Source organism: Brassica rapa, chromosome A01 (genome assembly GCF_000309985.2).
Source record: "Brassica rapa cultivar Chiifu-401-42 chromosome A01, CAAS_Brap_v3.01, whole genome shotgun sequence".
Classification (NCBI taxonomy): domain Eukaryota; kingdom Viridiplantae; phylum Streptophyta; class Magnoliopsida; order Brassicales; family Brassicaceae; genus Brassica; species Brassica rapa.
The window spans coordinates 8255093-8271524 of record NC_024795.2 but is presented as its reverse complement, the minus strand read 5'-3'; the positions used below and the strand labels follow the sequence as shown (position 1 = coordinate 8271524).

General features: G+C 41.0%; 5 protein-coding genes across 10 annotated transcripts; 2 read left to right on the top strand and 3 right to left on the bottom strand.

Moving 5' to 3' along the window:
- Positions 1-309: 309 nt before the first annotated feature.
- On the top strand, positions 310-3146 carry LOC103862653 (argininosuccinate synthase, chloroplastic). The gene is made up of 10 exons (XM_009140340.3): positions 310-562; positions 713-768; positions 856-937; positions 1039-1171; positions 1309-1357; positions 1474-1656; positions 1757-1831; positions 1934-2119; positions 2208-2296; positions 2387-3146. Exons 1-10 carry the CDS (start codon positions 487-489, stop codon positions 2937-2939), a joined length of 1482 nt encoding a protein of 493 aa, XP_009138588.1. The 5' UTR covers positions 310-486; the 3' UTR covers positions 2940-3146.
- Positions 3147-3304: 158 nt separating this feature from the next.
- LOC103862642 (26S proteasome non-ATPase regulatory subunit 6 homolog) lies at positions 3305-5767 on the top strand. The gene is made up of 8 exons (XM_009140332.3): positions 3305-3565; positions 3665-3779; positions 4079-4169; positions 4252-4397; positions 4502-4721; positions 4882-4990; positions 5101-5269; positions 5391-5767. The coding sequence occupies exons 1-8, from the start codon at positions 3427-3429 to the stop codon at positions 5563-5565; spliced, it is 1164 nt and encodes a 387-aa protein (XP_009138580.1). The 5' UTR covers positions 3305-3426; the 3' UTR covers positions 5566-5767.
- A 503-nt stretch (positions 5768-6270) lies between these two features.
- On the bottom strand, positions 6271-7287 carry LOC103862631. The gene has a single exon (XM_009140324.3). It carries the CDS (start codon positions 7229-7231, stop codon positions 6443-6445), a length of 789 nt encoding a protein of 262 aa, XP_009138572.1. The 5' UTR covers positions 7232-7287; the 3' UTR covers positions 6271-6442.
- On the bottom strand, positions 7253-10361 carry LOC103862587 (MA3 DOMAIN-CONTAINING TRANSLATION REGULATORY FACTOR 3). Of its 4 annotated transcripts, none has more exons than XM_009140306.3 (4): positions 10012-10361; positions 9567-9808; positions 9395-9489; positions 7253-9294 (listed from the first exon to the last, which is right to left on the bottom strand). In XM_009140306.3, the coding sequence occupies exons 2-4, from the start codon at positions 9793-9795 to the stop codon at positions 7486-7488; spliced, it is 2133 nt and encodes a 710-aa protein (XP_009138554.1). In that variant the 5' UTR covers positions 9796-9808; positions 10012-10361; the 3' UTR covers positions 7253-7485. The 4 variants fall into 4 exon arrangements, with proteins under 4 accessions (XP_009138554.1, XP_009138537.1, XP_009138547.1 ...); XM_009140289.3 differs by having other exon boundaries at positions 9567-9814; positions 10012-10360; XM_009140299.3 differs by having other exon boundaries at positions 10017-10360.
- Positions 10362-10778: 417 nt separating this feature from the next.
- Positions 10779-15959, bottom strand: LOC103862564 (protein STICHEL-like 2). 3 transcript variants are annotated; one of them, XM_009140267.3, is made up of 7 exons: positions 13544-15959; positions 13237-13456; positions 12979-13164; positions 12700-12894; positions 12211-12625; positions 12068-12119; positions 10779-11974 (listed from the first exon to the last, which is right to left on the bottom strand). In XM_009140267.3, the coding sequence occupies exons 1-7, from the start codon at positions 14777-14779 to the stop codon at positions 11900-11902; spliced, it is 2379 nt and encodes a 792-aa protein (XP_009138515.1). In that variant the 5' UTR covers positions 14780-15959; the 3' UTR covers positions 10779-11899. The 3 variants fall into 3 exon arrangements, with proteins under 3 accessions (XP_009138515.1, XP_009138529.1, XP_009138523.1); XM_009140281.3 differs by having other exon boundaries at positions 12211-12619; XM_009140275.3 differs by having other exon boundaries at positions 12700-12888.
- Between the last annotated feature and the right edge of the window lie 473 nt (positions 15960-16432).

The window sequence follows — 16432 nt, the reverse complement described above, 5'->3', positions numbered from 1 at the left end:
ACTTATTAGCTCAAGATCGTTAGAGATTTGTGCTGATAACGTGTTTTGAACAAAGAAGAGAAGACAGTGTTTTGAACAAAGAAGAGAAGACAAGAGAAGAGAAGAATTGGTGTGTATTATTCCATGAGTAATGAGTCCTTTATATAAGATTACAATAGCTTGTGGACAAAGCCACTTGGAGAACAAGTATATTTAAGACTTGCCATAATGACATCACCATAATATTCATAACAAAAAGTTTTTTTTTCCCTCGAGCATTTGTTTTGTTGCATCTCGCTTATTATAAATGAAAAATGAAAAAAACATAAGGGGACATAAAAAAGATCAGAGAATTAAATTGTAAAAATGAAGAGTTATGAAATTGCAGAAAAGAGTCAAAACCCTAGAGGAAGTGGTCCCTGTTACACAACGCAGACATTTATCTTACAAGAGCCTCTCCCAAACGCAGACAAGTAAGCAAAGAAAACCCAGAAACAATCTTCCGACATGGCTGAAATCTCGGCGACTTCGTTTCCTTCTTCTTCATCATCATCTGCTCTCGCGCTCCGCAGCTCACCCACTGGTTATCTCTCTCTCCTCCATTTCCTTTATCGCGCTTTCCTCATCTTCTAGTTCAAAATTTGCAAATGGTTCTCTCAGTTTTTGATCTCTGTTATTTTCCAAAAGTCTAATCGGAATGTAATTGATATGTGTATCTAATATATTCCCGCAGCTAGCTTAAGATGTCAGAATGTAGCTTGTCCAAAAACCACTTCCTCCTTTCAAGAGGTATATATTCCAAATTGAAATTGATTCTTATTCATGCGCCGATCTCGTATCTAAAATCCTACACGACCTTGCTTGTCTGAAATGCAGCTATCTGTGAGACGAAGCCAGCTTGTTGGCAATGCTCTTGCTACTGGTCATCTTCCCGCAATCCGCTCCTCCAAGAATCAAGGTGAAGTCACAGTCTTTATTTCTTCAAAGTCACAGTCTTTGTTTCCTCCCGTGAATCATCTTGCATGCTTAAACACGTTTGGGGTCTTGAATACTGCGCAGCTATTCGAGCTGTTCTCTCCAGTGATGGACAAGCTGCTGATCCAAAGGGTGCCGGGCTTCGTGGCAAACTGAAAAAGGTCGTTCTTGCTTACAGTGGAGGCTTAGACACCTCTGTCATCGTGCCATGGCTTAAGTACGTTATTTCCCTTTTCTCTAGCAAGAATAACTTCATCCTCTGGTTTAGAAACAATCAGTTTAGATAGCTTGTTGTTTCATGAACGTTTCTTCTGTTCACTACTCTTACATTATATTATTTGTTGTGTTCCGCAGGGAAAACTATGGCTGTGAAGTTGTGTGTTTCACCGCAGATGTTGGTCAGGTACATACACTACTACTTAAAACCCAATTGCTTACTAATTTTAGTTGAGAAATGAAGTTTTGTGTAGCATTTTCGAGTCATGTATTCTCAATCTCTAAATGCTTTGATATATGAAGGGCATAAAAGAGTTGGATGGTTTGGAACAAAAGGCTAAGGCTAGTGGTGCTTCTCAGTTGGTTGTTAAGGATCTCACCGAGGAGTTTGTGAAAGATTACATTTTCCCTTGTCTAAGAGCTGGTGCCATCTACGAACGAAAATACTTGCTTGGTACCTCCATGGCTCGACCTGTCATTGCTAAGGTAACCTTTCAAGAGAAGTTTTATATGATTATGTTGCGTCACATATGAATACATCTTTTGAATTTCCTTATGATCTCTAATACAAGTTCTAAATGATTAGGCCATGGTAGATATAGCAGCAGAAGTTGGAGCTGACGCTGTTGCACATGGGTGTACTGGCAAAGGAAATGACCAGGCAATTATTACTTGGACTGTCTTGCTATATAGCTAAAGTGTCACATCGAAAAGACACACTTATCGGATTCTTACATTATCTTTTGACTTATTGATTGACCAGGTTCGGTTTGAGCTGACCTTCTTTTCGCTAAACCCTGAACTTAAAGTTGTGGCACCATGGAGAGAATGGGAGATCCAAGGCAGAGAAGACGCTATTGAGTATGCCAAGAAGCATAACGTTCCTGTCCCCGTGACAAAGAAATCCATTTACAGCCGTGACAGGAACCTCTGGCACCTTAGTCATGAGGTAAAACAAAAGTCCAACTGTTGATACTATGTCGTATCTTTTTCTGTATGAATCCTTTTTGAAACCAAACATCTTTTTGTTTTGAAAGGGTGATATATTGGAAGATCCAGCTAACGAGCCTAAGAAAGATATGTACATGATGAGTGTAGATCCCGAAGATGCTCCTGATCAGCCTGAGTAAGTAGCTTTGTTTGAGTCTAGTGCAAGAGCATTGTAATGGATGTAGTTTGTTAACATCTCAGCAACTGTTGTTTGTACTTTTAACAGATACATCGAGATAGGGATAGAATCTGGACTTCCAGTGTCCCTCAACGGGAAGGCTCTCTCTCCAGCCACCCTTCTCTCTGAGCTAAACGCAATAGGAGGGAAACACGGCATTGGCCGTATCGACATGGTGGAGAACCGTCTGGTCGGGATGAAGTCACGTGGCGTCTACGAAACCCCAGGAGGCACCATCCTCTTTGCAGCCGTGCAGGAGCTAGAATCCCTCACTCTAGACAGAGAGAGCATTCAGGTGAAAGACTCATTAGCTCTGAAGTACGCAGAGATGGTTTACGCAGGAAGGTGGTTTGATCCGCTTAAGGAGTCCATGGACGCTTTCATGGAGAAGTTAACCGAGAAAACCACGGGATCCGTTACGCTGAAGCTGTACAAAGGGTCAGTGTCGGTGACAGGGCGTAAGAGTCCGAACAGTCTGTACAGACAGGACATATCTTCGTTTGAAGGGAGTGAGATCTACAACCAAGCGGATGCTGCTGGGTTTATTCGTCTTTATGGACTTCCTATGAGAGTTAGAGCGATGCTTGAGAAAGGCATCTAGAGAGAATTGTTTCACTCACCATCACGTCTAGTTGGAGTTGAGAGTCTATTTGAATGACATTAGATGATCTCTTGTTGTGTTCAAAGGTTTTATGCGTTTAGCTTCCGGAATAATTGTGTTATTTTTCTATGAATTGAATAATGTGTTACTGTGAATGATGTAACTTACGGTTGCATTAACAACTTAATTAAAGTTTTTTAGCACAAATTATTAAATTATATAAAATTAGTCTACTTTAGATCAATAACACAATTAGTCTACTTAAATATGAAATTCATTTGTTTAAGAATACTAATAATTATTTGTTTTAAAAATATTTTCAGTTTAAAGGAAAATTAAGATTAATGTAAACAAAGAAAGACACTGGTTCAGGAAGAGGGTTCGCTCTTCCTCCTTACCCAAGAAAACAAAACTTTCATTTATTCGTCTCTCTTGCTCAGATCCGTCTCCGTTTCGAGTATTTTTTTATTCCTGATTCGCAGCAGCCATGGACGGTGGAGCAGAAGGATCTCAGCAGCCTCACCTTATTCTAGCCCACAAGCTCTTCCTCCTCACTCATCCCGATGTGCAGGACATCGAGAAAGTCCAGCTCAAGTCTGACGTCTTGGATTCCATCAAATCCGATGGTTAGTTAGCTTCCTTTTCTCTCTAATCAGTGAGATTGATTCTAAATCAATCGAAATGTTTTCATCGGTCATCTCAAGTTGGGTTGGTGTTGTTTCTAGGTATGGCTCCCTTGTACGAAACCCTAACTGCGTCTTCTGTGCTGGAACTGGATCAGAGCTTGTTAGATTCTATGCGTGCTACCAACGAGGAAGAGCTTAAAAAGCTCGACGAGAAGTAAGCTTTCCTTCCTGTTAGTGTATGTTGTTTTACACTGATGTAGGGGAACTCTGGCATTATGATCCAAATGGTTCTTGAATTGGATTTTACTTGTATGCAATTATTAGAAAACGAGGGAGATTAGGTGGAGTTAGCTCTTGAATTGGATGTTATTGTGTAGCTCATGTAATGATTTTGAGAGACTGAGGTTAAGATAATTGTGCCTTTGTTATGGTGTGTTAAAACACTCCATCTTATCTTTCATATTTGTAGTGTTGATGTTCTCTTACTTATTTATTTCGTTGTACTTTGTGTAGGATTGCAGATGCTGAAGAGAATTTGGGAGAAAGTGAAGTCCGTGAAGCACATCTTGCTAAGGCTCTGTATTTCGTTAGGATTAGTGATAAGGTACGTGAGCATGTCAAGTTGGTCATCATGCACACTTCATAGAACTTCCTTGGCAACTAAATCTTTGCTTTGTGAATTTCAGGAGAAAGCTCTGGAGCAACTGAAGCTCACTGAAGGAAAAACCGTTGCTGTTGGCCAAAAGATGGACCTTGTGTTCTATACCCTGCAGCTTGCCTTTTTCTACATGGATTTCGACCTGGTGTCGAAAAGCATTGACAAAGCAAAAAAGTAAGTGTCGATTAGGCTCTTTGGCTGCGTTTTTTTCTTAACTATCCTTCGTGGATTGTGCAACTGAGATCTTTGTTCTTAAACTTTCTGTTTTCCCTTGCCAGGTTGTTTGAAGAGGGTGGTGACTGGGAGAGGAAGAATAGGCTAAAGGTCTATGAAGGCTTGTATTGCATGTCCACCAGAAACTTCAAGAAGGCTGCCAGCTTATTTCTGGATTCTATCTCAACCTTCACTACTTATGAGATCTTTCCCTATGAGACCTTCATTTTCTACACCGTGCTGACGAGCATCATAACTCTGGATAGAGTTTCTCTTAAGCAAAAGGTATTTTGTCGATCCCTCAGTCCTCTACTTTGAGTGTGTAGGATAACATTTAGTTTGCCGAGTGATTACCGAAGTGATGTGAATCTGTCTTTTGTTGTAGTTCCTCTACGAGGATGTGAATCTTGTTGAGTAAAATGCTGAAGTGCTACTAATTTGACAGGTTGTTGACGCACCTGAGATCTTAACCGTGCTTGGGAAGATACCATTCCTTTCCGAGTTCCTGAACTCCTTGTACGAATGCCAGTACAAGGCGTTTTTCTCAGCATTTGGTGAGTTCAACAGAGTGATCGGATTAGATACTGTACTCTCTTATTGTGTATGTGTTTTACTTATTACTCTCTGTGTTAATAATAGCTTCATTGTTGGTGTATTTCCACAGCTGGAATGGCAGAGCAGATAAAGTTTGATCGTTACTTGAACCCACATTTCCGGTTCTACATGAGGGAAGTGAGAACGGTGGTGTACTCTCAGTTTTTAGAATCTTACAAGAGCGTTACTGTCGATGCGATGGCAAACGCCTTTGGTGTTTCGGTGGATTTCATTGATCAGTAAGCACACCAACAAACGCTTTCTTTTAGTGTCCCAGCTCTTTCTTTAGAAGCAGTAACAATACATGATCAATCAAAGTTATAACCTGACTTGACATGTTTACTCTTTTTTCTAATCCAGAGAGCTGTCACGCTTCATAGCAGCTGGGAAGCTTCACTGCAAGATAGACAAGGTTGCAGGTGTTTTGGAGACTAACCGTCCTGATGCAAAGAATGCACTTTACCAGGCGACAATCAAGCAAGGGGACTTCTTACTTAACCGGATCCAGAAGCTGTCTCGAGTCATCGATCTGTGAGCATGTCTCATATGGTTCTGTTTCGCACTTTCTTCAAAAATTGCAACAACTTGGAAACTCAAAAAAGGGTAGAATCTTAAGGTGTGAGAAACCATATTTGAGATCAATACCCGTCTGTTCTCTTGTTTCTTTTGACTCTAGTTGTCTCGACTCTTTTGAATCTAGTTGATTCCTTTATCAGTGAGCAAGTTTGATCCCCAAAGTTTGCGTATTTGTTTTCATTTTTGCACCAAGTAAATTAGCCGGCCATATATATGCATACTAAATAGTAAATACCAATACTGAGAATTAAAAAAAAAAATGCATGAGCCAGGCATTCCTTTCTTGAGCTTGATCAACTCGTTGAGCATTTATTACCTTTTAGCTATCTGAGTAAAAATCTCACTTGCTTCCAAAGTTGTTAACATAGTCTTTCCCGTTTGAGACCTGAACTTGGACGACTACCATGAATTTATCTTTGAGATCTTCTCAGTGAACTTACGAATATGACCTCTGATACACACCTTCTCCACCTTAATTCTAAACCCAAGTTGCATCTTTCAGTTTCTTTCTGCTTCCCCTTATCTTCTTACCAAAAGCGATGTTTGATGTTGATAGACCCACTTTATGTCGGTATATAGTGGGCCAATATGCATTCTCATTTGCACCTCTTTCGGCTTAGCAGACAGATAGAATATTAATAGAAAGTAAGTCAACACTATCATCAATCGTAAAAACAAATCTATACTTTATTAATGTCTCGACCAGTGGTGATAATACAGTTATAGTAAATGGTAAAAAAATGTATAACAAAAATAAAAAATACACCCAATAAAGGAAAAGAAACAGCTTTAACAACGAATCTGTGGTATGAAATGAATCAAAATTACAATTTTAATTAATCTTTGTTCTTTCTAAAAACAACCTCCGTGTCAAGCCCAAACCCATCGATCTTCCTCACCTCCACCACCTCCGATCTCTTGAACAGCTTCACCAACGGTTTCACACTATACAGATCGTTCGCCGAGTACTTATCCGTCTTCCCATGAAGCGACACGTGTATCACGCAAACACCTCCAGGCTTCAGCGTCCGTTCGATCTCCCCAACGAACTTCTCCGGGTAAAGCGCGTGATCAAACACGTTAGAGAACTCGAAATCGAACGTCTCCGCGTCGAACGGCTGCGCGTGGAAGTCACCTTTCACCACCAGAGGCGGACGCGGCACCAGATCTAACCCGATGGAGTCCGCCACTCCGATCAGCCTCAGCGCCGCAACCTCCTGGCCTACTCGAGCTCCGATCGAGAGCGCTTTCGATCCGTTGGAGAGGAGACCGACGTCGCTGAGGCGCTGGAAGAAGGTGGAGAACACGCGCACCTTCCTGTCCCAGTCGCGCGTCGTCCACACCTTCCGTAGCTTCGGGTTCTGAGTTTTGTTGAGCTGGTGCTGGATGTAAGCCTCGTAGGATTTGTATCCACGACGGATCCGTATCCCTTCGTCGACGACGGCGACGGAGGAGACGGGACGGCGGAGGGAAGTTAACGGGAAGGCGAAGAAGAAGACGAGGAGGAGAGAGAGTGAGAAGAAGAGAGAAAGAGCGAAGGGTAGTTTCGGAATTACAAATTTCATTTTCAGATTTATTAGCCTCGACACTTCTTTCCTTCTTTGGCTAGTAGTAGTAGTAAGCATATATTGATGCTCACTTTCAACTTCAATTAATTAAAAGATTTATTTAAAACAAGATCCAATATTTCCGCTTTTCTAACAAAATAGCCCCAAAGTTCTTTATTTTTAAAAACTGGTCCCTGAAGAAACAAACGTTTTAACTAACATCCGTTAAAAGATTTATAACTCCCTTGTAGAATTCTCAAAGCATAAAAAAAGTGCAAAGAAACAACGAAAGGGATGATGCTCAAGAGAGAAACAAACTTGTACATTGGGTTTTAGCCTAGCTTAGCATCTTCGGTAAGAGAAGTTACAAACGAAGACGAGACCCAACCATTCTTCTTTGCATGCTCCACATACTCATTAAACTTCTCCTTCGCGTTTGGGATGTCTAAAGCAAGATCTTCAAGCCCGTCTTTGACTCTAGTGAAACCTTTGGTCATCTGGTTTATGGTGATCAGCCCTTCACCGAAACTCTCCTGGAGAAGCTCCACCACAATCTTGTCCTTCTTCTTCTCCATAGCCATGACCAGCGCCTTCTTCACCACCTCGTGGTTGAAGAACGGCATGCCTAGCTCATGGATGCATTTGCAAGCTTCTGACACCAGCCCTGAGCTTTCATACTCCTCCAGAAGATTCAAAATCTTGTCCTTTGCGTCTTCCACTGCCCAACCGGTTCCACCTCCCCAGCAACGTAGAAGCCTCTCTCCTGCATGGCGTGCAAAGATGAGGGACCTAGCCATCTTAACTGTTTCAGTCCCGCTCGAGTTTGGTACTAGTCTGCTAGAGATCTCCTCGAGGCTATACGGTGCTAAAACATCATCGATCACAGCTCTAGCTAGGAAGAGAGCAAGCTCGTTGGAAGCGTCCAGGATGTCAAGAGCTGTATCTTCTGCAGACTCCAAGAGCATGACGAAACCATCTGCAACGTCTTCAGTGGTGAACATCTCGATGTGAAGAGAAGAGAGGAGAACAGACGCCATCTCTTTCTCGCGATTCTTCCTGTCCAGAGCGAGTGTCACCAGCTTCTTGAGAAAGATCGGGTTGTACTCTGGTGCTCCCAAGTCCTCAAGACTGCGTATGAGCTCAGGTATGTCATCGGAGTTGAAGTACTCATGAATGATGGTCACAACCTCTTCCTTGAACCGCTTGAGTTTCTCATCCTCCATCTCCTGCCGCCCACTTTCACCAGAAGGGGCACTAAACGAAGCATCAAGCCAGCCGCCAGAGATAGCCTTTGGCACAATCAAATCAAACTTGGTTTTAGCCGAAGGAATGTCAAGAGCGAGATCATCCAGCCTTTCTCTTAACCTGGAGAACCCCTTCACCATTTGACTAGAGCTTATCAGATTCTCCGAAGCTGCTTCCTTAAGCAGATTCAACACAAGCGGCTCCGCTGCGTCGCTCTCCATGCCGGAGATCAAAGCCCTCTTCACAACCTCGTGATGGAAGAAAGACACGCCCAGCTCCCTGATGCAGCGACACGCCTCGTACGCGTCTCCGGTCTCCATGTACTCCTTCAGAATGTCAGCAATCTTCTTCTTGACTTCTTCAACAGAGGTTCGCGTCATCCCACCCCATCTTCTCTCAACTAGCTCGGCGTGGTGTGCAGCTGATAGGTAGCTCTTCTCCGCAGTTTGAACAACCTGGTATCCCTTGGAAGATGCCGGAAGCGCCTTGCTTGCTCTAGGGAGAAAGGCTGGAGGGAGAATGTCATCAACAACAGCACGTGCAAGGAACAAGGCAAGAACATTGACAGCATCAGGTATATCAACCACAAAGTCATCAGCCGACTCGAGCAGCAGGACGAACCCGTCTCTTATATGGTTCGGGTTGATGACATCAGTATACAGTGAGGAGAGTAACACGGAGGCCATTTCCTTCTCTTTGTCATGTCGGTCCATGGATACAGAAACAAGCCGCTTGATGAAGTAAGGATGATATTCACTCGAGCCAAGCTCAATGAGATCAGCTGCTGCCACGTCAACGTCGCCAGTGCTGAAGTATTCGTCGATGATGGAAGCCACAGCTTTCTTGTAATCATCTAACGGGTCTGAAACAGTCGCACCAACAAGCTCGAACGGTTCCTAACATATATAACAAGAAACAGAACTGAACTTATTGACACACACAACACAAAGATGATAACTTCCATCTTGTAAGGAAACAGAGGCATAGAGAAACTACCTCTCCGCTGTCATAATTTGGATCGTTCCTGTCAATATGATAGTCTGCATCAATGTCAATAAGTTTCCCCCAAGTTCCTTTCCCACCACACCCATCTGAAACAACAATAAGTCCATTGAACTAAATGGCTAATATATATGCCAACTAACAGCTCCAGGCTTAACTAACTCACCTTTCTTTGCACGGACAGACTTGCCGGCGTGAGACCTTCTATGTTTCACAGCATTCGAGCCACCACCGTAAGCTTTCCCACCAGCAGCAGTAGCAGATGGTTTGTGCATATGCTCTGAGAGCAAAGAGGAGTGAGGCTTTTGCGCGGGTGGATTATTCACTGCATTCTCGGTTGCAACTTTCATCATCTCTCTCTGCTCATCGGTTAGAAACCCTTCATTTGACGCCATCTTTCGCAATACCCTGATACTGAAACATCGTCAAAATCAAATACGTTGATATCAACACAGTGAGCTATCTAATCAGCCAAGAGAACAACTTTGAGCTAAAGCAATCGTGGATCTTTGAAGCCTAAAACCAATGCCAACGACGTAAATGGAGATCTAAGCCGGGAAAGATTGAAACTTTAAAAGTAAATGTGATGTTTAAATCTTGAGTGTTATCACCTCACCTCGTCGTCGGCCAAGCTCTTGAGCCAAAACAATATCAAATATAAACCTCCAACGAAGAGAACACTCAAGAAGTAGGAGGTTTGGAGTTTTAGATCTAATAGTAGAACTCGAGTCTCAAGCTGGGTGAAACTTTACCGGAAAAAATAGTAGATTGTGTTTTAGAGGAATGTGCAGAAGAAGAAGATTGGATTGAGAAAAAGGCAAAGCTTTTTACGAATGGAGGCTGCTGCTACGGCTAATGGTTTCTCATCAAAGGTCTCATCACCAAAGACTCACGCCACGTGTTTCGGTTTCAACGGTGCCGATTGATCCTAGCATGTGTCGCCTTCCCAAAGGCAGCGGACTAGGGTTTTTATGGATAAGTATTAGTGAAAGTATTAAAGTAATAATGAAAAACATTAGCGTAAGTTTTAGTGGATGTAATTAACGAAAACATGTAGTATTCCAGAATTATTTCTCGGTTATTAAGTTTAAAAGTCAGAATATTTTAATTTCAATAATACAAGTATATTTTCTCGAATTTATTCGCTTAAAATCTTGATTTTCATTTTGTTCAGTTTTCATAGAAAATATCGAAATATATTTAATCAGATTAAGCATAGATGTAAGGGCTCTCTAGATGTAATCATGTAACTGATGATATAATAGACAAAAAACGTTGCATGCGGTGGAGGAGGAGTAGAGGTGTCAAATGGGCGGGCCGTCCAATGGTTGCCCATGTCCATATACAAACGGGCTTAATATGGACAAACTCATTTTTTCCATTAGTTTTCATTGGACAAAATGTGGAAGACCATTAAGAAAATGGTCTTTATTGGTTTTGGGCTTTATGGACGTGGACTGTCCAATGGTCACAAAACCTAAGGCTTATAAAATTTAAGTTTTTCCGCTAAACTCGTAAAATCGATTTTTTCGCTTAAATTTTAATATCAAATTTTCCCGTCAGAACCAGAAAATCGAGTTTTTCTTCAAAACGCAAAATCGAATTTTCCTGCCAAAACCGGAAAATCGAGTTTTTCTGCCAAAACTGCAAAATCGATTTTTCTCGCCAAAACCGAAATTGTTGTACTTATGAACTTATGTATTATTGTACTTATGAATTTATGGATGAATTTTAATTTTATGAACTTGTATATGTAATTGTATGCTTATAAATTAAAATTTTCTTATATGGTCATTATAGACCCCATGGCAAAACCGAAAAATCGAGTTTCTCTGCCAAAATCAGAAAATCGAGTTTTCCGCCAAAACCGCAAAAATGAGTTTTTTCCGTCAAAACTGAAAAATCGAGTTTTTCCGTCAAAACTGCAAAAATCGAGTTTTTCCGTCAAAACTGCAAAATCGAGTTTTTCCGCCAAAACTGCAAAATCAATTTTTCCCACCAAAACCGTAATTGTTGTATTTATGAACTTATGTATTGTTGTACTTTTGAATTTATGGATGAATTTTAATTTTATGAACTTTTATATATAATTGTATGCTTATAAATTAAAATTTAAAATTTTCTTATATGGTCATTATGGACTCCATGGCAGCCCATAAAAATATGAGTGTTAGTGGGTATGGTCTTTAATGGACATGGTTCTTAATGGACATGGTCACTTTGCTGTCCACAAACAATGAATGGACAAATGGATATGGGCTAATGGACATGGGCTCGCCCAGTTTACAGCTCTAAGGAGGAGGATGATTAAAGGCTCTACCACTTACTGGCTTGCTGCCATAAGGAAAGCGCGCTATACTATAAAAGTTACGTATATGTTTATCTATATATATATGGTCTTCAAACAACATTATGCAACTATTTACGACAACTTGTCCCATAACATGTCTCAATTAATCAGCTAAAGGTTCCACAAAATGGGAATGTCATCAAGCTCACTTAACCAGATTCAGTGCAGGGAAGGACACGGCCAATTAGACTTGAGCTCTTGTTGTTCTGTGTCTCTTCCTCACCCTATCAAGACATTGATGACCATTATATTTTTAGATTCTAATTCAGACCGAACCAAACCATACCCATTTCTCAGGACTAGTAAGTATGTTTTACCTTCCCTAGGGGAGTCCTCCTCCAACACAACACATCAGCGTCATCTTCTGGTCTGCACAAAGTCAGAGCATACTTCAGTAAGCTATCCAAATCGCACAAAACAAGTTAACATTTGAAATAAATATGTCTTATCTTCTTCTTACATTTTGTCACCTAGAGCAGAATTTGCATCGCCTTGATCACTCGCACTGCTCATTCTAGACGATGCATTAGCTGAAGAACGCACACTACGAGCCCTCAAGAGATTTCCCTGGCAACTTCTAAGAGAATTTGTAACTACTTGCTCCTTAGTTGCGTAATCGTAGTCTGTTCTAGTAGTAGTCGGATAAGACCTGTGTAGCATTCTACGAGAACAGCTGAAAAGTCCAAAGAAAAGACTAGCAACTGCTTTAGCACTCTTTGGTGGTGAACACGCAGAGATAACAAGATTCATTTGGATCTCAACATTGCATCCTAACACGGACTGGAACGAGTCTGCAATCGTTTTCCATGATTTCTCGGCTCTTGTTACATGTTTAGGTGTGTAGAACTCCAATTCAGCTATTGCCACACCTGAAACTGAAAAAAAAAATATGGATTTACTTATCAAGAAAGCTGCTTTGGAGTCTCTTTGGAAAAGAAAAACAAGTTACCTTTGTCAATGATAAGAGAAGTCAACCTCCCTCGTTTCGACAAAAATCTCTTTAGTGAATCTGAACAACACAACTCTATGACCGTTTTCCACACAGTTTCAACTGTTTCTTTACAGTTTTTCTCTTGACACTCTTCGGTTTCTGATTTAACCACATCGCCAGGATAATCCGATGATGTGCTGGAGAGGTCTACATCTACACATAGTACCACAGTCAGTTATATAGCTAGCAGCATGAAACATGAATAATGAAAAAAAAAACATTATATATAAGTTTGACCTTTGTTTCTTTGTCTTTTTAAACACACTTCATTTTCATTAGTTGCAAAAGAAGACGGTTCAGTGTTGCTAAGTTGCAGGAGTGCAACAGTGAGCCAGGTTGTTTGGTTTTTAGATGCTCTCAAGTGTTTCTCAGCATCAGAAAGTACCTTCAACGCGTTACTCAATTTCTGAATTTCTTCTTCAGCTATAAAATATAACAATAGGTCAAACTCATTAACGCTAATATTGAAATAATCACATTCGGGTGCATGCTTACAGCTATGCCTTGAAAGAAACCGAAGTCTAGTTTCTGAACTACTGTCTTGACATTTTCCAGCAATAATGTCCATAATGACACTAGCTAGCTGCGAAATAAGCTGCATTGGATCTATCTTAGACCTCATAAGCTCCCTCGCCCTTATAACCGTGTTCGAAGTATCAGAAGACAATGCAAGATCAAGCAAATCAAGCAGCTCATCATCAGAAACAACCCCAATCTGCAAAAATAAAACAAAACGTGACTTTTATTCTCACCTATTAAAAAAAAAAACATGAAGAAATTAAGATGTGTTTAACTAACTTACAAGCTTGTAGGCCAAAGACGTTGTTACTCTTTTACCAATCAAACTCAACTGATCAAGCATTATCTCAGCTTCACGAAGCGAACCATCAGCTCTAGAAGCGATGAAATCAACAGCCCCCTGATCAAACTCAATACCTTCTTCCTCACAAATCTTTACCAGCTTTCTCGATATCGCCACGTCGCACACTTTAGAGAAATGATACTTCTGAGACCGCGAGAGAACGTTACGCGGCAGCTTCTCTAATTCTGACGTGACCAGAATAAAAACCGAACGCTGAGAGACATTCTCCAAACCGTTCAAGAGAGCTCCCCAAGCTTCTTGGCTTAGTAACTGACACTCGTCGATTATAAAAACCTTGAATCTAGACGAAACGGGAGGAAGAGACGCGGTTTTGATGAGAGACCTGAGGTAGCTAGGCCGGTTTAGTTTAACCGAGTCTATCTCCGAGTAGGAAGTGCGTTCGCTGCACAAGCCGCACGGTCTTCTAGTACTATGTGGTGCCTGTGAGAGACAGTTTAAAGCAGCAGCGAATATCTTAGAGGTTGATGTTTTACCCGTGCCGCGAGGACCGTGGAAAAGGTAAAGAGAAGTGATTCTTCCTCTCAGAACGGTGGTCAAGAGACATTTGGCTACGACTTCTTGTCCAACTAACTCGTCGAAAGACTTTGGTCTGAATTTTTGAGTTAGACTTCTTGACGTAACAGTTTCGTGACTCCTCGGTGTCGCAGCATTGCTCTCGTTGTTACTAGAGAGTAGAGGATGATGATCTTCTACGTCAGAGGACTGGTTTGATGATCCTCTGTCCCTAGGTGTTTTTGACCAGCAAGAGGATATTCCGCAGCCGCGGTTGCATTCGTTTGCAAAATCAACATCTTCATCGTTATAACTATGATTTGCTGAGGTCATTGGACTACCGTAATCACTAAGCGAGCTAGCTGGCTTGGTGGAGCCAGCGTCTCCTTCAGCATTGAGCACCTTGTGAAGGTCGCAGCCTTTCTCTAGCTCCTCCATGATCGAGTATGATTGAAAAGGAATCAAACCCACAGGACCATCATTGTTCACAAACTGGAGTGAGATGCCATTGTTGGAACCAGTTTCCCATTTGACGTTTTCGAGCAAAGAAGCAAACTTGCTCATTGAGTTGGTGCAAGGATCTCTAAGTGACCGGACCCTTCTAAGAGCCACGAGCGTTCTTGTGATGGGAACATCTACAGAATGTCTCCTAGTCTCCCCCATTTTTCAAACAGTAGTAAACTCAGACATATGTTAAAGATGAGGAAGAAGAAGAAGGTTGTGTGTGGCAAGAGTGGTAAATAAAAGAATGTGATGGATGAGAGGTGGTAATAATAGAAAATGGATCGTTGTGTGGAGAGAGAAAGAGAGAAGGGAGACATATGTTAGGGTAAGAAGCAGACGTTTTTGCAGAGAAAGGGTTGTGACTTGGGGCAGAGAGCCCAGCCAGTGAGAAAAGGAGAGAGTGAGAGAGAGAGAACAGAGTTTAATCTTCATTTAAGATTCGTTTCGGCCGTTTCAGTTTAAGTCTCTTTTGGCTTTGCGTGGCGAAATCAACAGAACACACACTTCTACTTGGTGTGGTCCGCTTCTCTGCCACCTTCTTGACTCTTTCTTTTGCAACCTCTCTACTCACGTGTTCCTGCATTTCTTAATAATACAGTCACTGAACATATCCAATAATTTATTCTACTATTTATTTGTCAGGACAATTTATTTTATGACAATGCACAAGACTTGAATCGATAGGTTGAAGGTAAACCAAGTATAAACCAAACCATCTGTTTATATATAAAAGAATGTCTTTGAACATAAGATGCTAACTGTTAGATTATGAAACAACCCAAACAACTTTTCTCTCTTTGTATTTTTGTTTGTTCAGCTCAGCTAACCTACTTTCTATTTTACTTCTTCTTTTTTCTGACAACTTGTGTAAGAGCCCACTTTTATATGTTCCATTTGATCATATAAACGCATTTTATGATCAAGTGTTTGGTAAGTAATAGCCCACTAATGTCGATATTTTTCTCCGGCTAAACCAAGTATTTTGGCGTGTACTACACTGCATGCATGGATCTTTGTGTCGGTTACAACATGGATTCAAACAAAATATCTTTAATTGCATCAAACAAAACGTCCTATACGTTCACATTCCACGTTTTGGCTTTCTTCGTACCGAAGCCAACTCGTATAGTTTTTTTTTTTTTTTTTTCATTTTTTCCGTGGGTGTATGAATGATACCAGTTGATAAACGTCCGTCCAAAACAAGTGGAAAAAATTAAGCGTTGAGTTCTCGAGTGTGGACGTGGACTCTTTTGTACACTTAGCTTTGAAAAGAGAGGTCAATGAGAGCCCAAAGACAGTGAAGAGAGGAGGCCAAGCTCTGAAACTAAAGCAAGAAAAAAATGAGACGATGTTGAAGATGTCCCATGTATTGGTTTTACTATAAGTCTATAACTAAAGGTGAGAGCGAAGCGTGATATTTAAAGGGGACCCATAAACATCTCGAATACTATTTTACAATCTAAAAATAAGAACCTTATGAATGTATAATTTAGCCTATAAAGGCTATAAGACGAGTTTTGATGAATTCTTCCATTTTAATTTAATCAACTACTGGGCTTTAATTTTAGATATAACTAGAATGTGAGCCTATGTATCAGTTTGCCCAGCGGTCCAGTAGGGTCTTAAGACGTTTCTTAACTTGCTTTCCTAATTCTTATGTTTAACTACTGAAATTAACAGTACTTACTAGTCATATATTTGCCAATGCAGCTGCCTTTTCTGTTTCGTTTTCTTTTAGGGGTATGAAAGACCATTACCTTGACCGATTGTCTCCCAATGATATGCTCTCGAGACTTATGATTATGTTCATGG